Source organism: Leptodactylus fuscus, chromosome 2 (assembly GCF_031893055.1).
Source record: "Leptodactylus fuscus isolate aLepFus1 chromosome 2, aLepFus1.hap2, whole genome shotgun sequence".
Lineage (NCBI taxonomy): Eukaryota > Metazoa > Chordata > Amphibia > Anura > Leptodactylidae > Leptodactylus > Leptodactylus fuscus.
The window spans coordinates 101,817,274-101,841,704 of record NC_134266.1 but is presented as its reverse complement, the minus strand read 5'-3'; the positions used below and the strand labels follow the sequence as shown (position 1 = coordinate 101,841,704).

Here is a 24,431-nt window from a genome sequence, read left to right as displayed (position 1 = left end):
CTGTAGGAAATGTGTCCATTAAGTCGTCCAACAGTTTTTGATGGTACATATCGATATCCCTATAAGCCTGTGGTGTAATGGAAATGAAGCCCGGAACTTTATCCCTGAAGCGAGGATCAAGTAGGGTTGCCACCCAGTATTCAGGATCTTAAAGCATGTTTTTCACACATTTATCTTCCAGAACATAATTTAGCATGAAATGACACATGTGCCAATGTACCTGGTGGCGAATCATGACTGTCCAACTCATCTAAGCTGACTATAGTCTCTTCTGCATCCCCCCATCCACGCACAATGCCTGTTGACTGGGACTGCTGGAATGACTCCTCCTCAGTGACATCAATCTCCTGATCCAAATCGTCCTCATCCTCCTCTTCCTCCTCCTCTGAATAAGTACCCACAAAGGCTAGTCAGGTCTGTGACCCAGTCTCCAAACATTGCCTGATCCGCCCAGCCCTGGAGTCACGGTGGCCATGGTGGTCTTCCAAGTCCTGGCTGTCTTCAAAGAAAATATCCTCTTCCTCCTCAAGCTGTCCTTCAATGTCACAAAAGTGGCACAAAAATGTTGACTCTGGTGTTGTTTGCACTGACCACTTCTGTGCAGTATTCCAGACACTGAAGAACCAAACAGACGTCATGCAGCTGTGCCCACTCCACAACCATAAGATGGAGGTTAACAGAGGCAACATTTGTACGTTGGGCCCCTCTCGTCATCAAAAGATCAATTACTGCTAGCTTCTGTTCGGCAAACCTCTGCAACATATGCAATGTCGAATTCCACCTGGTGGGGACATCACATATGAGCCTGTGAATGGGCAAGCGGTGTTTGCGCTGAACCTGAGCCATGAGAGCTGAGGCTACCTTGGTCCGTCATATATGGGCACACAATGTTTGTACTTTGTCAATCGGGGTGCAAGATCGGGATAGTGTTTTAGGAACACTTGCACCACCAAATTGAATACATGAGCAAGGCAAGCAATTATCACATCTTTGATGTTTTCGGCAGTGTGACTCAGTTCCATCAAACTAATTAATTTGAGTACTGCTTGTGGCTTCGCCCGCTAGCACACCATTAAAAACGAGGTGCATTTCCATGCCCATGATTTGGTGGAGGTTCTGGTGTGGAACTCATTCCGTCCTCGGAACTCTCAGGAAATGAAGTTTCAGAATTTGTTGAAGGGGAAGTTGGAACCCCCAATGACTTCTGAACGACCCTCCTTCGTGTTGGAAGAACAGACAACAAACTGCCATCAACATTTTGACAAGGGTCAAAAATGTTGACCCAATGTGCGGTCAGAGATAGGTAGTGGCCCTGCCCATGCTGGCTAGTCCACGTGTCCGTTGTCAAATACACACATCCACTAAAAGATTGCTTTAGGGCACGCTTGATCTGTTGCTTGACATGCTCCTACAAGTCAGGGACCGCCTTTTGTGAAAAGTAATGGCGGCTAGGTACAACATATTGGGGCACAGCATGGGCCATCAGGGAGCAAAAAGCCTTTGATTCCACTAAACGAAAAGGGACCATTTCCAAAGCCAGTAGTTTTTATATGCTGTAGGTAAGCAGCTTAGCACGCTTATGTGTGGCTGGATAGGTTTTTTTTTTCCTTTCCATTACTTGCTGGAGGGGTGGGCTGAATATTAGAGCCAGAAAGAGAGGAACATGTTGCAGCAATTGGTGTGCGAAATTCAGACATGGTGGAAGTAATGTGATGGTCTGGGGTTGCTTTGGTGCTGGTAAAGTAGGAGATTCGTACAAGGTAAAAGGGATTTTGAATAAGAAAGGCTATCACTCCATTTTTCAACACCATGCCATAACCTGTAGACATCGCTTGATTGGAGCCAATTTCATTCTCCAACAGGACAATGACCCAAAGCACTCCTCCAAATTATGCAAGAACTATTTAGGGAAGAAGCAGGCATCTGGTATTCTATCTGTAATAAAGTGGTCAGCACTGTCACCCCATCTCAACTCCATTGAGCTGTTGTGGGAGCAGCTTAACCGTAGGGTACGCAAAAAGTACCCATCGAGCCAATCCAACTTGTGGGAGGGGCTTCTAGAAGCATGGGGTGAATTTTCTCCAGATTACCTCAGCAAACTAACAGCTAGAATGCAAAAGGTCTGCAATGCTGTAATTGCTGCAAATTGATCATTCTTTGACACAAACAAAGTTTGAAGGAGAAAATTATTATCTCTCTATATTATAAAAATTAATTTCTGTCTGTCTGTCTGTCTTTTCTTTATGTGTGACCAAACGACTTGACCGGTCTTCACCAAATTTGGCACACAGATACTTCAGGTGTCTGGGAAGGTTTAAGACAAGGCCTCAACTCGCTCGGACGTACCGTTGCTGAGAAACAGCTTTCCCAATACAATGACCCCCCCATCAGCCAATTCAAACCTGCAAGTCTTTCACTCTATCACATGCCAGAGGATTAGATACGTGCGTCTGCACAGTTCCACACGCCGGAGGATTAGATACGTGCGTCTGCACACAGTACCACACGCCGTAGGATTAGATAGGCGCCTAAGCACATAGTACCACACGCCAGAAGATTAGATAAGTGGCTCTGCACAGAGTGCCACACAGAGTTTTACTCCAGGTTTCCATTGCAACCCAGCCATTTTTCTTCTTTGCTGTATGTCAGCTTTAAAGGGTCAGGGCACTGTGTATGACACAGTTATACAAGGTCACACCCACACAGCTTTACTCCAGGTATCCATAACAACCAATCAAAGGTTTTTCACTGATATCCAAAATGAGATACACATGATTCTTATGGACACACACACAAACGACATACAAAATACACCGGTTCAAAACTGGACAATTCTTATGGGGCCACTACACATACACAAACAAAAAATGAAATATACCCGTCAAATAAAAAATCATTATTTCTTGTCAATGTCTTGACTATATTTTCTATTCATTTTGCAACTCATTTGATAAATAAAAGTGTGAGTTTTCATGGAAACACAAAATTGTCTGGGTGACCCCAAACTTTTGAACGGTGGTGTGTATATACCAGTATATATACACACACATACATACATATATGTATGGTAAACCTCAGTAATTGTTGCAGAAACTCCTGCATAGGAGCCACAGAAACAACCTGTCAATAGTAGAAATTAAAGAATGGGATGTGACATGCATCTGACAAAAATTTAATCTTGCATACTATATTGTGGTTCTAATCCATAGGGATCCTTCTTAAAGAGGACCTTTCATGAGTTGGGGCACATGCGGTTTTAATATACCGCTGGAAAGCCAACAGTGTGCTGAATTCAGTGCACTGTCGGCTTTCACGATCTGTGCCCCAGGTGAAGAGCTATCGGTACCGGTACCGTAGCTCTTCACAGTCAGAACCTAGCCTCTCCACTGCCTGAGGCGGACGATCAAAAGACACACCCTCTTCCCGACTGAATACCGGGAATGGGGGGGAGTGATGTTCATCTTTTGATTGTCTGCCTCAGGCAGCGGGGGAAAAGGAGGGGGGGTGCTAGTGATGTGCAGTAATACTTACAGGAGGACGTCTTCCCACATTTCCCGTCTCTTCCCTCTGGACCACCATGACCCCTTCTTCCAGCTGTGACTTGACTCTGTAAACAAAGACACCTCCTCACTTCTCCACAGTGGCCCCTGCAGCCTATATTATGTTCCGCAGTGGCACAATAGACTGTGGGGCATAATAGAGGTTGCAGGGGGTGGGGTGGGGGGTCACAGTGGACCCTGCGACCTCTATTATGCACCATAGTGGCCCACCAATGAACTATTATTATACTCAGGGGTCTTTTCATACCCCCAAGTATAATAATCAGAGACCCAGGGGAGGTGAGGCAACATAATAAACAGTATTACTCATCTGATGTGATGTATTATAGCATTTTATTCTATATTTATGAGACATGTTCCGCTTTGCAGCATAAAGTATGATATATATATATATACATCTTTTTGTAACATTGAATCGATCTTCAACCGTTAATTATGCAGAAATGCAGGTGTGTCTAACTTCCATAGGCGTATATAAGGAAATAGGATGTGAACTACATACATGCCATGATTAAGAGGTTCTCTGAACCTCAAAACGCGCCGGCGTTTTTTACCACTATGCACACTATATTTTTTTTCTTAACTTTATCCACTGCTTGTATTCTTTTTCTTGGAACATGTATTGGTTTTAAATTAACCTTTAAAAGCTAAATTTTAAAGAGCTTGGAGGGCTGCGGATCCATTCTATCGTTGTTTCCTGTTTAACTTACCTCGTGGGTCCAGAGGACTGCAGGATCGTGCACCCCTTACCATCCGGGAAATACAAGTCACTAGTGGTGAGTCTAAGTTTCTTTCTCATATATTAGTTTCTAAGGTAATGTTTTTTTATGTGGATTAGGTTTTCATTTGGGGGTCGAATGGAAACCCATGTGCAGATGTGAACCAGGCCTTTGTAACAAAAAAACAGTTCATTTACTAGCAATGTTTTACAGTTCTAGGTTGCTCCACATTTTTTTCTCAAAACTAAATATCCCTAATTTTCATGATCTGTGGGTATTCAGTCCAATCATTATATTTATTACTTTGGTTGTCTACCTTTGAACTTACTATGTCAGGATACGGAGTCGCCGTGGTCTCCTTGCGTGTTAGGAGTTCTATTGGGTGTGCTTAGGTCATTAAGGGTTAATCTTTTCCTTGCTCTCAGTCTCCATGTCATTAGCCATCAGGTGTGTTTTCTGCTGCTATTTAATCCCCACCCAGGCATGGATCCTTGCCAGCCATTCACTTTGGGTTTCCTGGTCCCCCTGCTCAGTCTGATTCCCTGTCTGTTTGTATTCCATATGTTTCTTGGATTTTAGACCCGGCTTGTATTTTTGACTATCCCTTGTCTTTTGATTTGGTACCTTTTATTACCGTATTTTTCGGACTATAAGACGCACTGGACTATAAGAGGTGGTTTTAGAGGAGGAAAATAGGGGAAAAAAAATTTGAAGCAAAAACTGGTAAAATATTTAATATATGGGAGTTGTAGTTTTGCAACAGCTGCAAGGCCACATTGACAGGTGACCCTGCAGCTGTACGGGGATGCATAGAGTGGTTTTTTTTTGCGGGGCCAGATGTACTTTTTAGTTATACCATTTTGGGGAATGTCTATTTCTTAGATCACCTTGTATTGAAAAAAAAAACAGGAGGTGATTTAGAACTTTTATTTATTTCATATTTTTATTATATATTTTTAACCCCTTAGCGACCCTTGACGTAACTGTACGTCATGGGTCGCATGGGGATGTATGGAGCGAGCTCACACGCTGAGCTCGCTCCATACACGGCAGATGCCGGCTGTATAATACAGCCAGGACCTGCAACTAACAGCAGTGGTCGGTGCCCGAGCCGATCGCTGCTGTTAACCCTTTACACACTGCGGTCAAACGTGACCGCAGTGTGTAAACGGCGCCGGCGGCATGGGCGCCGCCATGTTTCTCCGATCGCCGCCCTCCTGAACGTCACATGAGGGCGGTGATCGGTTGCTATGACAGCCGGAAGCCTATTGAAGGCTTCCAGGCTTGTCTCTGCACTAGATCTATTAGACGATGCCAGAGGCATCGTCTAATAGAAGTGCTGCGATTTTCCTATTCACTGCAATACTGTAGTATTGCAGTGAATAGTATGAGCGATCAGACTCCCTAGGTTTCAAGGTACCTAAGGGGTCTGATCATAAATGTAACAGAAGAAAAAAAAAAGTTTTTAAAAGTATTAAAAAAATAAAAAAAATATAAAAGTTCAAATCACCCCCCTTTCCCTAGATCAGCTATAAAAGTAATTAAAGAACATTAAACATAAACATATTAGGTATCCCTGCGCTCCAAAATGCCTGAACTATTAGAATATTAAAACATTTATCCCGTACTGCGAACGGCGTAGCGGCAAAAAAAATAAAAACAGCCAAAAAGCGTTTTTTTCAACACTTTGCCTCCTATAAAAAATTGAATAAAAAGTGATCAAACCATCGGATCTTTCCCCAAATGGTATCAATAGAAACGTCATCTTGTCCCGCATAAAAAGACACCACAACCAGCTCCATACATGGAAATATGAAAAAGTTACAGGTGTTAGAACATGATGACACAAATTTTTTTTTCTATTTTGCAAAGTTTATCATTTTTTTAAAAGTATCCAAAAATTTCAAATACTATATAAATTTGGTATCACCGCGTTTGTACTGACACGTAGAACACAGGTAACATGTCATTTGTACCAAACAGTGAATGCTGTAAAAATTAAACCCATAAGAAAATGGCGCAAATGCATTTTTTCTCCAATTGCGCCTCATTCTGAATTTTTTTCCAGCTTCCCAGTACATTGCACAGCATATTGAATGGTGCCATTACAAAGTACAATTTGTCCCGCAAACAATAAGCTATCATGTGACTCTGTGAACTGAAAAATGAAAAAGTTATGGCTCTTGAAATGTGAGGAGGGAAAAACGAAAATGCGAAACCAAAAAATGGCCTGGTCCTTAAGGGGTTAAAGCTTTTTTTTTTTTTTTTTTTTACTATTTTATTCCCCCCCCCCCGGGGGCTTGAACCTGCGGTCACTTGATTGCAAGTCCCATAGACGGCAATACAAGTGTATTGCCGTCTATGGGACATTCTGTATATTAGTATTACGGCTGGTCATAGACCCAGCCGTAATACTAATATAGCAATGACAGGCCTGGGAGCCTCATTAGGCTCCCGGCTGTCACCCGAACAGGTCGGCTCCTGCGATATCGCTGCGCAGGAGCCGGCCTGCAACTTCACAGGTACGGGGCCGGTGGGGACCGGCCCCGGGGGAGAAGGGGCCACCGATACTGACCCGGCATCCGCTGTACTAGAGAGGCGGATGCCGGCGAGGGATAGACGCTGGCACTGGTGCCGGGGCCTGAGACATCGCTCCTCTGCCCTGCCTGAAGCCAGCGGCGGGGGGACGGAGGAGCGGAATAGCATCGCCTCTGCCGCTGCTGGCTTCATGCAGGGCAGAAGAGCGCAGCGATGTCTCAGGCCCCGGCGTCTATCACTTGCCGGCTTCCGCCTCTCTATTACAGCGAATGCCAGGCGCCACATTCAGACTATAAGACGCACCCTTCTTTTCCCCCCAAATTTTGGGGGAAAAAAATGCGTCTTATAGTCCGAAAAATACGGTATATCTCCTGGCTTGACCTCTTGCTCGTCTGACCTCGCCTTCTCTTCTGTGTCTTGCTGGGACTTGTGATCCTCCCTGGTTCCATGCTGTTTAGTCTTTTGTTTTGCATTGCATTTACACTGTGCTTTCTGTTTAGGTGTGACCCCGTGACTCCAGTCCCTAGGACTTTCAGGGCCTCCTCTCCCCTTATCCTAGCCACCGGATAGAAGGTTAGGAGCCAAGGTAGGTGCACTTCAATTAGGAAGTGCATTGGTCTGCCTCATCTCAGATATTATAGCATAGTTATAGCTGCAGGGCCTGCGACCCCTTTTGTCATTAGTTGCACAGTGTTGCTTTCCCAGCTGTGTCACTTTGCACTGCCTGACCCTGACTCCAATCCTTACAACTATATAATTTCTTTCTTGTGCGCGCAACTGTACAAAATATTACATGTGCAGTCTGACAATAGATTTTTGAAGTGGTAAAACCACTTTCATACTTCCCATGATCTCACAAGCATAGCTAGCAGGATGGGGGAGAAGGAGGCAGCGGCGGCCCCCTGGCCCACTGACATTGTAGGGGCCACCACAAGTACACACAAAAATTTCAACTGTATTGGAATCTCCAGGACACTGATGCAGTTGAAATACATGGTACATAATGAATCTATTAGCTTCCTGTTCTACCATCTTATACCCTGTACTTACAGAGTAATGATAAGGTGAGTGGTATGTCCTCCTGCACATAGCCTGTGTGCATCTTCTGTTTTCTTACCATTGGTACGATAGAATAGTGGGTTGAGGTTCCAGGAGGAAATTAGAAGATGCGCACAGGCTGTGTGCAAATGGAGGTCCCACCCAGAACCTTGACTCCTATTTTATATTTCCAGTGGGAAGAAAATAGAAGAGGAGCACAGGCTGTGGGCTGCTCACCCCACGACTGCTGTGTAAGTACAATATAATTATGCAGAGCAATAGTATATGGAATGGTATGATGGGGAGAGGGACTCTTAGCTCATTATTACACTGTATCTATCTACATCAGACCGGCACTGCAATGGGGAGCAAAATGGCACCACAGTACGCTAATCTCTTCATAGCCAAGCTTGAGAGTGACTTCCTATCCACCTGCACCATCAGGCCTCTGGCCTACTACCGTTTCATTGATGATAGCCTAATCATTTGGACTGGGTCTGAACAACAGCTGAAAATGTTCCATGAACAATTCAACCAGTTCCATCACACCATCAACCTGACGCTCAATCACTCTTTCTCTGAAATAAACTTCCTGAACGCAGTCATCAAGATACAGGACAACAAAATTGAGACATCACTGTATCGGAAACTAATTGACCGCCCTATCTACCTAAGATGGGATAGCTTTCATCCAAAACACATAAAGAACTCCATTGTATACAGCCAGGCCATCAGATATCATTGCAGATGTTCAAACCCTGCGGATAGAGACGAACACCTTGGAGGCCTCAAAAACACATTCTTGAAGCAGAGTTACCATCCAAGAACAGGTTACCAAGATCGGATTTATTAAAATACAATACCAAACAGGAAAACAATCGGGCGCCCCTGGTCGTCACATATAACCCACACCTTGAGACGCTGAGAGGAATCACACGCAAATTATATCCACTACTGCAAAAAGACCACCGTCTAAAATCCATATTTCCAGACCCCCCTCTCCTGTGCTATAGACAGCCACCAAACCTCAGGAATATGGTTGTCAGCAGCTCACTGTCACCTCCAACTAACACAGGAACATTTCCATGCGGACAAAAAAGGTGCAAAACCTGCCCTCACATACTGACCACTGACAGGATAGAGATACCAAACTCTAACAGGAAATATAAAATCCCAGGTACGTTCACCTGTAACACACCTAATGTAGTGTATTTGATCATGTGCACCAAATGTTCCACTGAAAATCTTTATGTTGGAGAGACCGGCCAGAAACTCAGAATGAGAATCAATTCACATCGCCATACAATTAAACAACAGAGAATGGATCTTCCCGTGCCAAAACATTTCTGCCAGGAAGATCATAATATCACCAATGAAATGAAAATTGTGACCACTGAACACTTCCGCCAGAACAAGCCCCCGGGTGAAGCTGGGCACAAGTGATTAACTATCTGTAAGAGGTCTGTATTTACTGGACAGATAATTAACAGAGATTGCAAGCAAAAATTGCACAAAAATTCTAATTTGCCACTAAAGTGCGGCTCAAGCAATGCCTTTCTGCAAACAAAATGTACTTTCCAAAAAACTGCACGTTAACCCCTTGTGAAGATGTAAAATTTGGGGCTAAAGGAGAAAAAGCATTCATTATTTGTTAAGCAATTTCTTTCAGTTAAAAAAATGCCCCAATAGTTTTCAGGTACAATGTTGCATATGCTGATCCCCTGGCATACAAATATGTTTGGACCACCATTAAATCTATAAACTCATCAGAGGAAAAGAGTTAGAAAAATTAATTTTCTCTAAAGCTTTCAGTCTTGAATTGTATTCCTGACCTGCCCACAATGTCAGGAAGATGAGACTCATAATTGTCTGGGCTCCACATTGGTTCTGCAGCTTTGGAAACTACTTCAGCAATAGTTCTGGAGCGCCTCCTTTGTGGTTGCTCATCACTGGATGATGAGAAGGAGGTGGGAAAATAAAGGAATGGGGCATTTTCCCCCTATTCCTCACTGGCGGTATCAGTTTCAGAGGCCAGTAAGGGTCCATTCACACGGAGTAAACGCACGCTCATTTTGGCAAAATACACGTGTCAAGAATACACATGTCAAAATAAGACTCCCATTGATTTCAATGACATTTTTTACATGTGTATTCTTTACACGTGTATTTTGCCATAATGAGCACGCTTTTACTCCATGTGAATGGACTCTTAGGGTGCATTCACACTGAGTAAACGCTAGCTTATTCTGAACGTAAAACACGTTCAGAATAAGCGGCGTCTAAAGCAGCTCCATTCATTTCTATGGGAGCGGGGATACGAGCGCTCCCCATAGAAATGAATGGGCTGCTTCTTTCACTCCGTGCAGTCCCATTGAAGTGAATGGGGAGTGCCGGCATGTACGCTCCGGCATGAGCAGAGCTTGCCGTATACGCCGGCACTCCCCATTCACTTCAATGGGACTGCACGGAGTGAAAGAAGCAGCCCATTCATTTCTATGGGGAGCGCTCGTATCCCCGCTCCCATAGAAATGAATGGAGCTGCTTTAGACGCCGCTTATTCTGAACGTGTTTTACGTTCAGAATAAGCTAGCGTTTACTCAGTGTGAATTCACCCTTAGGCATACCTTCTTCTTTATTTCTTAAATCTTGAAAGTGTGGAATGAAAGATGTCACAATAAAAAAAAAAAGTTTCTACTGATTGTAGCTAAAATTGAACTGGTTCTAACTAGAGATGAGCGAACACTATTCGAAACAGCCGTTTCGAATAGCATGCTCCCATAGAAATGAATGGAAGTGGCCGGCACGCTGACTTTGCCGGCGGCCGGCCGCTTAACCCCCCGCTTACCGTCTACGTCCATTCATTTCTATGGCAGCGTGCTATTCGAAACTGCTGTTTCGAATAGTGTTCGCTCATCTCTAGTTCTAACAACTATTACACTACGCTTTCCCGATCTGTGCCCGGTGTAAAGCGCTATCGGTCCCGATACCGTAGCGCTTTATAGTCAGAAGGGCATTTCTGACAGTTAGCCAGGGACGCCCTTCTGCCCAGCAGCGCCTATCGCGCTGTACTGTGTGAGCAGGGAGGAACACCCCCTCCCTCTGCTCACAGTGCTCGTCCATAGACGAGTATTATCAGGAGGGGAGGGGGCCTTCCTCCCCGCTCACACTGTACAGCGCGACAGGCGCTGCTGGGCAGAAGGGCGTCCCTGGCTAACTGTCAGAAACGCCCTTCTGACTGTAAAGCGTTACGGTACCGGCACCGATAGCGCTTTACCCGGGGCACAGATCGGGAAAGCCGATAGTGCGCTGAAATCAGCGTACTGTCAGCTTTCCAGCAGTATATAGAACTGCCTGTGCCCAATCTGATGAAAGGTCCTCTTTAAGTGATAGGTTATTAGTAATGTTATATAGGGTAGTATAGGAGTTGGGCCTATGACACCATGAATGACAGCAAGCCGAAATCTAGAAAACTGTGAGGAAAATTGTATATCTTTTTATTGTACTTTTTTTTTTTTTTTGTCAATATTGGTCAGAAAGTGGCCAACCCCTTTAATGCAAGATAATAATTTTGCACGCTCCACTTCTCAGTTTTTATTTGTAAAAAAAAAAAATTAAAATATCCAATAAATTTCATTCCATTTCACAATTGTGTCCTACTTGTTGATTCTTCCCCCCAAAAATTAAAATTTGATATTGTTATGTTTGAAGCCTGAAATGTGGCAAAAGGTTGGAAAGTTCAAGGGGGTAGAATACTTTTGCAAGGCACTGCGTGTATATATATATATATATATATATATATATATATATACTAGAGGGAGGACCCGGCTTCGCACGGGTATATTACATTTTATGTTTGTGTAGTGGCCCCATAAGAAATGTCCAATTTTGCACTGGTGTATTTTGTATGTGGTTTGTGTGTATGTCCATAAGCGTCATGTAATTATGTGTATCTCATTTTGGATATCAGTGAAAAACCTGTGATCAGTTGTTATGGGTACCTGGAGTAAAGCTGTATCTAATCCTTCCCCGTGTAGTACTGTGTTTAGACGCAAGTATCTAATCCTTGTTGGTGTGGTACTGTGTGCAGATGCACAAATCTAATCCTCCGGCGTGTGGTACTGTGTGCAGATGTGTGTATCTAATCCTCCCTCGTGTGGCATTGTGTGAAGAGGCACATATCTAATCCTCCAGTAAGTGAAACTGTGTGCAGACGTGCATATCTAATCTTACGGCATGTGATACTATGTGCAGACGCGCGTATCTAATCCTCTGGCGTGTGGTACTGTGTGCAGACAGGTGTATCTAATCCTACGGCGTGAGGTACTGTGTGCAGATGCACGTATCTAATCCTCCCCCATGTGGTACTGTTTTTTGAGACGCGTATCTAATTATCTGGCATGTGGTACTGTGTGCAGAGGCATGTATCTAATCCTCCCCCATGTGGTACTGTTTTTTGAGACGCGTATCTAATTAACTGGCATGTGGTACTGTGTGCAGAGGCATGTATCTAATCCTCCAAAGTGTGGTACTGTGTTCAGACGCATGTATCTAATCCTCCCCTGTGTGGTATTGTGTGAAGAGGCGCGTATGTAATCCTACGGCATGTGGAACTGTGTGTAGACGCGCGTATCTAATCCTACAGCATGTGGTACTGTATGCAGACGCGTGTATCTAATCCTATGGCGTGTACAACTGTGTGAAGATGTGCGTATCTAATCGTCTGACATGTGGAACTGTAAGCAGACGCGCGTATCTAATCCTACGGCATGTGGTACTGTGTGCAGATGTGCTTATCTAATCCTCTGGTGTGTGGAACTGTGTGCAGATGCGCGTATCTAATCCTCCCCTGCGTGGTATTGTGTGATGAGGCGCGTATCTAATCCTACGGCGAGTGGAACTGTGTGTAGACGCGCGTATCTAATCCTACGGCATGTTGTACTGTGTGCAGATGAACGTATCTAATCCTCTTGTGTGTGGTACTGTGTGTAGATGCACGTATCTAATTCTCTGGCTTGTGGTACTGTGTGCAGAGGCATATATCTAATCCTCCAAAGTGTGGTACTGTATGCAGACACATGTATCTAATCCTCCCCTGTGTGGTATTGTGTGAAGAGGCATGTATCTAATCCTACGGCGTGTGGAACTGTGTGTAGACGCGTGTATCTAATCCTACGGCATGTGGTACTGTGTACAGATGCGCGTATCTAATCCTCCCCTGTGTGGTACTGTGTGCAGATGCACATATCTAATCCTCCCCTGTGTGGTATTGTGTGAAGAGGCGCGTATGTAATCCTACGGCGTGTGGAACTGTGTGTAGACGCGCGTATCTAATCCTACAGCATGTGGTACTGTATGCAGACGCGTGTATCTAATCCTATGGCGTGTACAACTGTATGAAGATGTGCGTATCTAATCGTCTGACATGTGGAACTGTAAGCAGACGCGTGTATCTAATCCTACGGCATGTGGTACTGTGTGCAGACGTACTTATCTAATCCTCTGGTGTGTGGAACTGTGTGCAGATGCACGTATCTAATCCTCCCCTGCATGGTATTGTGTGATGAGGCGCGTATCTAATCCTACGGCGAGTGGAACTGTGTGTAGACGCGCGTATCTAATCCTACGGCATGTTGTACTGTGTGCAGATGCACGTATCTAATCCTCTTGTGTGTGGTACTGTGTGTAGATGCACGTATCTAATTCTCTGGCTTGTGGTACTGTGTGCAGAGGCATGTATCTAATCCTCCAAAGTGTGGTACTGTATGCAGACACATGTATCTAATCCTCCCCTGTGTGGTATTGTGTGAAGAGGCGCGTATGTAATCCTACGGAGTGTGGAACTGTGTGTAGACGCGCGTATCTAATCCTACAGCATGTGGTACTGTATGCAGACGCGTGTATCTAATCCTATGGCGTGTACAACTGTGTGAAGATGTGCGTATCTAATCGTCTGACATGTGGAACTGTAAGCAGACGCGCGTATCTAATCCTACGGCATGTGGTACTGTGTGCAGACGTGCTTATCTAATCCTCTGGTGTGTGGAACTGTGTGCAGATGCGCGTATCTAATCCTCCCCTGCGTGGTATTGTGTGATGAGGCATGTATCTAATCCTACGGCGAGTGGAACTGTGTGTAGACGCGTGTATCTAATCCTACGGCATGTGGTACTGTGTGCAGACGCGCGTATCTAATCCTCTTGTGTGTAGTACTGTGTGCATATGCGCGCATCTAATCCTCTGGCATGTGGTACTGTGTGCAGATGCGCGTATCTAATCCTCCCCTGTGTGGTACTGTGTGCAGATGCACATATCTAATCCTCTGGCATGTGGTACTGTGTGCAGATGCGCGTATCTAATCCTCCCCCATGTGGTACTGTGTGCTGAGACGTGTATGTAATTCTCTGGCTTGTGGTACTGTGTGCAGAGGCATGTATCTAATCCTCCAAAGTGTGGTACTGTGTGCAGACAGACGTATCTAATCCTCCCATGTGTGATATTGTGTGAGGAGGCGCGTATCTAATCCTACGGCATGTGGAACTGTGTGTAGATGCACGTATCTAATCCTACGGTATGTGGTACTATGTGCAGATGTGCATATCTTATGCTCTGGTGTGTGGAACTGTGTGCAGATGCGTGTATCCAATCCTTTGGCATGTGGTACTGTGTGCAGACGCATGTATCCAATCCCCCGGCGTGTGGTACTTTGTGCAGACGCGTGTATCTAATCCTTCGGCATGTGGAACTGTGTGCAGAAATGCGTATTTAATCCACTGGTTTGTGGGACTGTGTGCAGACGCGTGTATCTAATCCTCTGGTGTGTGATACTGTGTGCTGATCTGTGTATCTAATCCTCTGATGCGTGTATCTCAGTTTGGATATCAGTGTTGGGTTGTGTATGTGGAGTGACTGTGTGTATTGCAGTTGGAATATGAGTGAAAGACTTGCAGGTTTGTATTGGCTAAGGGGGGGACGGGGGGCATTGTGTTTGGAATGCTGTATCTCAGCAACGGTACGTCCGAGCAAGTTGGAGTCTCGTCTTAAACCTTCCCGGATACCTGAAGTATCTCTGTACCAAATTTGGTGAAGATCGGTCCAGTCGTTTGGTTCGCATTAGAGAACAGACAGACAGACAGAAATTCATTTTTATAATATAGGGAGATATATATATAAATTATTTTTTTAAACAGTTAAAAAAAATGTTTTCCCAAGAAAGGGCTGTTCATGAGAGGTTAACTAGCAGCAAGGTGGGAGGAGGCTCTGCACAAATGGATGGATGGAGGGTGACAGTGGAGTGTGGATGAGGTTGGAGGCTGCTGGATAAGATAGAATGAAGTTTTGCAGAGGAGATTGAAAAATGGGCAAAACAAAATTAACAAACACTCTCAGGAGGATCTCGGGTGAGTCGTAGTGGTAATGCACTCAATACCACTCAGGGCAGTAGAGTGATGTGAGCAGTGGTACAGCACTGGCGGTCAAACTTCTAGGCCTCGGGCAGAGCTGACTGCGCGTGCCCACAGGCCACAAGAAAATGGCCGCTTACTAACAGTTATTTTACATTGCCCTGCATGTTGGTCTGTACAGACCAACCAATTGCAGCGTTTGGGGAGGGGGGAGATCCTAGGTATTCTAAGTGTACTGCTATTGCCCGATCAAACCATGTAATGAATAGCAAAAATCTTCTTAAGATCTCCATGCAGGGCCAGTTTTAGACAACAGTCACATTCTGTTAATTTAATGTTCTGCAGTGCCTAAAACTGGTACTTACAAGAGATGTTCTTAAAAGGATTCTAACATTAAAATCAAATTTTTTCTCGTTGACACGTAGGAATAGCCTTACAAAAGGCTATTCTCCTACCTTTAGATGTCTTCTCCGCACCGCCATTCGGTATAAACTCCGATTTTCGTCGGTATGCAAATGAGTTCTCTCACAGCACTGGGGTGTCCCAATGCTGCGAGAGAACTCTCTAGCGCTGCCTCCATCTTCTTCAGGAATGGCCTCTTCACGCGTCTTCTTCCAGCACTGGCGGTCAAACTTCTAGGCCTCGGGCAGAGCCGACTGCACATGCCCACAGGCCACAAGAAAATGGCCGCTTACTAACTGTGTAAGTGGCCATTTTTCTTGTGGCCACAGGAAAAGACATCTAAATGTAGAAGAATAGCTTTTCTTAAGGCTATTCTGTCGTGTCAACTAGGAAAAAAAAGTTTTTAATGGTAGAATCCCTTTAATGGCACCGATATCTCCATCACCAGGACCCATACCGTGAAAGCTGGCAGTGAAGTGAATTCAGTGCACTGCATCTTTCTAGTGGTTTATAATACCACCCATCTTTGAGGATATGAAATGTCCGCTTTAGGCTGAGGTCCCACGTTGTGGAAACACAGCATTTTTTGTTGTAGATTTTGCTAAAAAACACTTTTTTATTGAGCTTTCGATGCATTTTCCCTGCACTTTCTACTTTCTATTAAATATATGTGGAAATGTCCTGCCATGGTTTTTTAAAGAGGACCTTTCATCAATTGGGGCACATGCGATTTTATATACCGCTATATACCGCTTATAGCGCTGTACTGCTCTCACAGTACAGCCCTATAGGCGCTGCTGTGAGGAAGGGCGTTCCAGACAGACTGTCAGAAACGCCCTTCTGACAGTGAAAAGCTACGGATAGCTCTTCACCGGGGGCACACATTGTGAAAACCAACACTGCGCTGAATTCAGCGCACTGTCGGCTTTCTAGCAGTATATAAAACTGCATGTACCCCAAGTGATGAAAGGTCCTCTTTAAGCGTGCACATTTTAGAATTTGCATCTCTGTCACATCTTTTTTTTCTTACAATGTGTGTAAAAGGTAAGTTGAATAAATTTCACTCATCTTGCTGGTTCTGTAAAGGACATCCTTTTTTTTTTCCTACAGTAGCCAAAAACACTGTTTCTGCAATGTGGCGCTCAACCTAAGGGTAAGGCCCCACATTGCAGAAACGCAACTTTTTTGTTGCAGATTTTGCTGTGTTTTTCTGAACCAATGCCAGGATTGGATTGAGCAGAAAGGAGACATACAGTATAAGAAAGTTCTAGATATTTCCCATTCCTTTTGTAGCCTTTCTTGGCTTTGGCTCATAAAATTACCTCAGCCTTAGGGGAGCAACACACAACCAGCCACATACTGTTCTGTACTGTAATTACGGGGATATGGGGCAGAATGTCGCTGGTAGGCAGAGACCCCTATTTTCACAGATGACATTAATAAATCAACACATTGTTTTATAGCAAGCTGACTCTTCCTATCATGTTAAAGCCTCACAACACGTGATCACAAGTTTCACGCAAATACCAAATATTTTACACTATACTGATAGGAGTCCCACTGTCAGCATGAAGTTCAAACCAGTAAATCTGGCTGACATACGGACCGTGTCTCACATGGTTGTGTGCTTAGGCCTCCCGCACACAGACGGCACGTTGTGGTTTACACTGACCTATACATTAAAAATGAATTGACAGATGCAGAGAGATATAGGAAAGATATAGGACAGGTATAGGACACATATAGGACCTGCTCCATAATTTGAAGCTCTTCAGTTTAGCCCAGACACACAGCTGCAAAAACAGCGACAGTGTGTATGGGTCCATTGAAATATAATAGTCCATAATTTTATCCACAATTGTGAATACAAAGTCTGGTCATGTGCATTACAATTTAGTAACTCCATGTGCCTCATATTAATAGCAATTAACCCCATCATGTCCCTCACCCCTGTGTGTTTCACATAAGAGTTACTTATATGTGAGAGACATGGAGGTAATAATAAGGTATCTTCATTACTAGTACCCCCATATGTCTCATATCAGTAACGCTGACATGATGGGGTTAATTGCTATTAATGTGAGGCACATGGAGTTACTAAAACTAAATGAATAACCCCAAATGCCTGACATTAATAGGAATTGTAACCCTAGTATGTACCTGTGTGGGGGGTTTTTACTTTCACTTTTCCTCAGAGCTCTCTTCTGCTCCTTCTCTTCTGTGCAGGATGTAATGGCAGGAGCTCATTAGGGTCCTTGTGCTGTATAGCAATAAGCTCCACCTCCTAGGCTCTCCTCATTCCTCTCATTAGGCAGAGGGGAGCCAGAGAAGGGGCACTCTCTCTATCAATATCTGCAGGTTGCTGACCCCTGTATTAGCCGATGCTGCAGCCAGGGCCGGTTTTAGACAAAGTGTGGCCCTGGGCAAAATTAAAAGTGGGGCCCCAAATGTTTAAATATTGTACCTACTACATAGTCATATTGTTAATTCGATGTGTTGCACTGCCTATCACTGGTGTTTAATGGAGTGTTCCTAAGGTCTTTAAGATCAGGGCCCCACATTGCGAAAGCACAACGCTTTGGCCACAGTAAAAACACTGAAGCAAAAAATGCAGGGTTTTACAGTACCTGCAAAGTGTAGGAGATTCTGGTTAATCCCATGCACACATTGTACAAAAAAATACAGCAAAATCTGCAACAAAAAATCTGATGACATGCAGAGTCTATGGCAGCTGCAGAAAGTGCCAGCAAAGTGAACAAAATGTTATATTTTAATCTCATCCACAGCAGGTTAAATTTTAGCTGCGGAGTCGAGAGCATTACCACATGTATTTAATAGGGGGAGAAACTGCAGAGAAAAATGCAGCAAAAGCTCAATGAAACACACTGTTTTTGCTGCTTTTTTTCTTCAGTGTTGTTTTGAAGGGTTTTGCTGTGCTTGGCCTAATCCTTAGACTAAGTCCCCACAGGTAGTCCCGCAGCAAAAAAAGCACTGCGGGAAAACTGCAGCAGCGATGCATCGCGGTTCTTTCTGCAGCGCTTTAGATGGAAACTTTCTGTTACAATTATAACTATGGGGAAACTGCCGCCGTTTCCGCAGGTATAATTGACATGCTGTAATTTCCAAAATCACGCCAGTTTTGGAAATTGAAGTGTGTCCACAGTGCAGTTTTTACCACAAAGTGAGCATATGATTTGTTAAAATTTCATCCGCTTTTCCTTGACTGTAAAATGCCAAGATTTTTCCCGTGGGGCTCTAGCCTTAAAGAGATTGTCCATGAACTACATGTTTCAGCAAGGAGGCCGGGGAAGGTGAAAAATAAAATCCACACTCACCTGTCCTTGGTCCTTCCACTCCTGTCTGGTCCAGCGGCAGTCCTCACCACACATAACCAGTGAGGCTAATCAGGGGCCACAGGCGCCTAAAGAAAGGAACTGGGATGTCACATGTCCTTTCCTTTGGCTGCAGATTGGCCTCAGCAGTCATGTGTGGCAACGACGTCTGACAGAAAAAGCCCACGCCGCTTGACCAGACTGCCCCGGAAGACATCGGGGACAGGTGAGTAAGTGTTTTCTTTTTCTTATTATTTCTTTCCCTGACCTCCTTGCAGTAAACTTTTAACTCCTGGGCAACCCCTTTAACATCTCATTATACAGAGTCCCGATTCACATCTGCATTTGGGCCATTCCGTCCCCTATCCGCATGAAATATGTGGAGAGAAAAGTGCTACAAGCAGCTCTTTTCTCTCCAAATTTTTCGTACGGAAACCACACACACCCCATACTATAATGGGTTTCCTGAAGATTACCGCTTTTTAATGTGTATAGGTTTCCATTTGGGTGGTTCCTAAGCAGACCCGAACGGAAACCTGAATGCAGATGTGAACCAGGCCTAAGCATCACATTATAAAATACAATTCTAGTATGTATAATGGTAGACATGTATAGAGGCAAACACAGATAGACAGACAGACAGACAGATAGATAGACAGACATTGATATGCTATATATACTTCAACATATACCCATCTATTCATACACATACATTCATATACACACACCCCTATCTACACACATACAAGACTCACACAGTATATAAGACATATAATGTAAACAAATATACACATCTACACATATTTTACCCCAAAATATACTTACATTTGGATGAATGGCTGGGTGCACAGGACATGGAGGATACCCATGTACAGATCTGTCTGGCAGTGGAGAAAGGAGCTACATCACATGGGACTTCTCCTCTCACACTCCGATGCTGAGGAGGAGGGGGAGGGGCAGCACAGAAAGCTTTTACAAGAAACTTGCGGAAGCTTTTACAAGAAGTATCTGCAGCCCCTGCATCTGCAGATAATTTCTATGCTGCCGACGGTTTGTCCTAACAGTAGGGAAAGACTGGGGCCCCTAAGGGTGTGGGGGACCAGGGCAATTTCCCAGTTTGCCCCCCCCCCACCCCTAAAACCGGCCCTGTCCCCATGTTAGATGACATGGAGACCCCTAAGGGCTCATTCACACGGGGCAAGAGGGGACGGATTATGGCGTTGAATCCACATCATAATCCGCCCCCTCACAGTGGAGGTCTTTGTAGACCGCTAGCGCTCTTTTTTCCTTGAGCGGCATGTTGCTGCTCATGGAAAAAAGAATCGACATGCCCTTTCTTCAGGTGGATTCCACAGCTGAATCAGCCACGGTGTCTGCCTCGCAACAGCACCCTCCGGACTAGGCCCATTCATTTGGGCCTAACCCGGAGCAAAGAACCATGATGGGATGCTGTGCACTGCACCGGCATGCTGTCGCGGCAGCCATGGCGGAATATGACACGCAGAATCCCTGTGTGAACTAGGCCTTAAAGACCGGGTATATTATTATGCCCATTCGCACCAAGTACCACAAGTCTGAGTAATAGTACGTTTGTAGTCATTAAGGGATTAAAACATAGTAGAACAATGTAAAACACATTATGAATTACTAAATCATCAAAAGTCCTTAGCAGTGCTACAGTTGGCAAATACTGCAAAGGTATCCTACATATCACCAATTCCTATTAAATTAAGCTCAGGAGTTACTAAAATGAAGTCTTTTCTGTGTCTCATTTGAACTTTCATTCAATTCCCCACAAAATTAATCTGAACTACTACAAATGCACATTCTGTAACCTTGGCAACAACCTGTAAAAGAACAAGGGCACCACGTTTTAGCTGTGGCAGGATTATTTATGCCCTTGATCACTGAAAATAAGAAACAATGAAAGTGTTTTCTTACAAAGGACCTTTTCGAAGTATACATGAACAGATGGTGCCTCATGATGGGGAGGATGCATGAGACCTGTGTAAATAGTGTACAGATCACATGGTATTCCATAACTAATATTAATTTGGCTCTGTAAACACAGCAGGGGAACTTTAGTAACTATCAGAAAGTGTAAAAATCTGGCAGATTTGCAACCCCAGTGATTAAAGGGGTTTTCTGGGCAAAATAAAAAACAAACTTTTTTTTTTTAAAGTCTATTAGTGCTAGAAATGAGTTAATAAGTACACCCATATACCTTTAGCAGTGTTTTGAGTGATTTGTTAGTGTCTGTGGAATCCTCTGCATTTGTTTAAAGCTACAGCTTCCAGTCTACCTTTCACTACCCTCCTCCATTCTCACTCTGTTAGACCGCCTTCTCTGTCACCCTAGCTAAGCTATCTCACCCACCGCTAACTAACTCAGCACATCCTCCCCATCACATCATACATATCTATCTTCCTCTCAGGGAAACAGCTCCTCCTTTCTCCTTCACTGTGCGCAAGCTAGAGATGTTTCTCTTATACTCTCCTAGCCTGAAGTAGGCGCACTGTCGGTTTTCCCATTAAGTGCCCCAAGTGAAGAGCTATTGGTCCATTTACTGAGAGCTCTTCACTGTCAGAAAGGTGTTTCTTCTTCTTAAATGTAGATTGTGAGCCCCATATAGGGCTCACAATGTACTTTATTTTTTTTTCCCTATCAGTATGTCTTTGTAGTATGGGAGGAAATCCATGCAAACACGGGGAGAACATACAAACTCCTTGCAGTTGTTGTTCCGGGCCGGATTCTAAATCAGGACTACAGCACTGCAAGGCTGCAGTGCTAACCACCGAGCCACCGTGTTGCCCCAGAAAGGTGTTTCTGACAGTGTATGAGGAACGCTCCTCCTGATAGTAGAGTCCATAGCACTGTACTGTCAAGAGGGGGCGTTCCTTACCGCCCAGCGATGACGATGAGCGGTGAGGAACGCCCCCGAGTACTAGTCTATGGACGAGTACTGTCAGGAGAAAGGGGGGCATTCCTCACCTAGCGGTATATAAAACCACATGTGTCCCGAGGACATGAAAGGTCCACTTTAACATTACTAGTGAATTGAGTTGGCATGATACGCCTCCAAAGTGGTATCATATCAAATTTGCTTGGCAGCTGTTTTCTATTCTTGTTTTGGCTATTTGAATTTATTACCAAAGCAGGAGCTTTTGTGCTACATCCACATGAACAAATCACAGAAGTGCGACTGCTCCTGTAGAATTCAATAGTGACAGTGGCTTTTCTGTGATTGGCCCATTTTAATTTAGCATCAAAACTATGGCGTTAAATTCAAATGGCCAGAGTGACCACTCATAGCAGCTCCCCTATAATTTTGTTTTCTCACCACTCTTTTATTACTATCCTTGTACTATCACATCATAGCGTCATAAGACAGGTATAGATCATAGGGAGAATTCCACCAATACCGGCAGTGGCCCTGCTATCACAGAAGAGCCGTTGTTGCTGCTATTTAATAGTCATGTAGTTCAGCAGGTCATAACGCATGTTCAGGAAACTGATGCAGCCACTAAAAATCAATTTAAAAACTGTGCCAACAGCATGTCCTTGCAGATTTTTCAGTAACAATGTATGAACAGCAAGATCTACTGCAGGTGTACGCGACTACTTTTAGTAAAGGACCACTGACTCGAGTCCGTCATCAGGTGTGGGTCAGAGATAGCTAACCACATCCAGTATTTACCATATTTTTTCAAATAAAACGTGTTCGACTATAAGACATATCCCAGTTTCAGACAAGAAACATTAGGAAAAAATATTTAAATATTAAATTACCCTTCCTCGGTAGTCAAACAAAGAAGAGGTGGTCAATGTACTCATCCATATACTTGTACGGGGGGGGGGGGGGGGGGGGGTAAGGGCGGCAGGGGAATGGAGGGAAAAAGGGGGGGGAAGGGTGAATGAGTACTGTCAGGAGGGGCATTTCTCACAGACTGCTAAACCCTACTAAACTGCTAACCCCTCCCTCCCTTTTATCCCCCTCTTGTTTGTTTTTTTCCAATTGTTTTTGCTGTGGTATTTAACATGTTTAATAACTTAGAATGACATTTCCATGCACACATTAACAATAAATAATGAAATAAATAATAGCGGAATCAAAAAATGTAGAAAAATCTCTTTTCAATGTAACCATGTCCCAACAGCTATGTTTGAAAAGGTTTCCGCATAAGCAGCACTTTGAATAAGTGTTTCAGCATACAGACTCTGCTGATGGTCATGGACTCCGGTAAATGCTAAAATAAACCTTACATATTAATAATCTGTGTTTTATAACCTATTCAACCACATAATGTGTAGATAAATATGATTCACTGTAGCTTAATAATTAAAATGAGTCAGTTCCACCAAAAGTCTCAGTGTAGCACATTTCTAAAACTGAGGATATCTGAAGCAGGAATGCTACAGATTCTCATACAGGCAATTTAGGACGACTAAAAATTGCAATAAAATTTGATAAAAAATAATTTGCCCGTCACTTTCGTATGTCATTGGATCATCTTAAAATAATAATACATTTATTACATTTCATGTGGCACAATGTGAGGTATCATGCTGTATACATAATATTATAGGTGTACTATTCCTATGTATTACAGCTCCATAGTATTATTTGTGAAAACTTCTTTGTCATGTTCATACATATCTGTATATCAGTAAGCACGAGGCAGTGCCGTGAGAGTTTCAACAGCTGTCACACATCCAGGATCTTGCACAACCCTAAAACAATATCATTTATTAAAAGGCTAACAAATCTACACCCTCTTGGCATTAACTCTTTAAACGCAAGACCTTATGCACGTTTGTTAGGTGAAGGACATAACAGCTTTTTTAAAATTCTTTTAAATTAAACCCTTTTTAGGGGAGGGGGAATAAACATTCACTCCATATTTTCATTCATCTTACCTCTTTACAAGCATGTAGTATCTGTCCCTGAAGTGGGGTGAAAAGTAACATCAGACTGCTGAGGAAGCAGAGGCAAGCATGGGGCTGTGATAATATAGTTGCTGCACCCATTACTTGCTTTCTGTAGCAAACACCTGTCTGCGGGAAAAGTAAAAGGAGGAGAGGTGAAGTACAGCAGAGTGCTTAAGGCTATCACCTGAAATCAAGGGGAGGGGTGCGGTTTAATATTAGAACCCGCCTCTAACCTATTGTCCCAGTCCTGGCATTAGTTCAGAACTAGTCAATTTACAATTTGTCCACACATAAAAGGTGAATTAATGCAATTCTAACTTTTGCTATTTTTTAAAAAAATATTATATAAAGTATACCATATAGAATAAATTAATACTGTCATTTGATATAGTAAAAGCATAGTTTTGTTGTGATTTCATGTTTTATATTCAATTATTATATGTTGGTAAGGATAAAATTTTACATATTGTAACTTTTGCTTCAACACTAAGCAACTGGTATGCGATCACTACT

At 43.7% G+C, this 24,431-nt stretch overlaps 1 protein-coding gene across 1 annotated transcript in view; it reads right to left on the bottom strand.

Annotated features, from left to right (window-relative positions):
• Nucleotides 1-24,035, bottom strand: part of ELAPOR1 (endosome-lysosome associated apoptosis and autophagy regulator 1) — a 168,160-nt gene extending 144,125 nt beyond the window's left edge. The window contains exon 1 of the mRNA XM_075264364.1: nt 23,907-24,035. Coding sequence (XP_075120465.1) covers nt 23,907-24,017 — 111 coding nt within the window. The 5' untranslated portion in view covers nt 24,018-24,035. The remainder of the gene's footprint in view (nt 1-23,906) is intronic.
• Nucleotides 24,036-24,431: the final 396 nt, after the last annotated feature.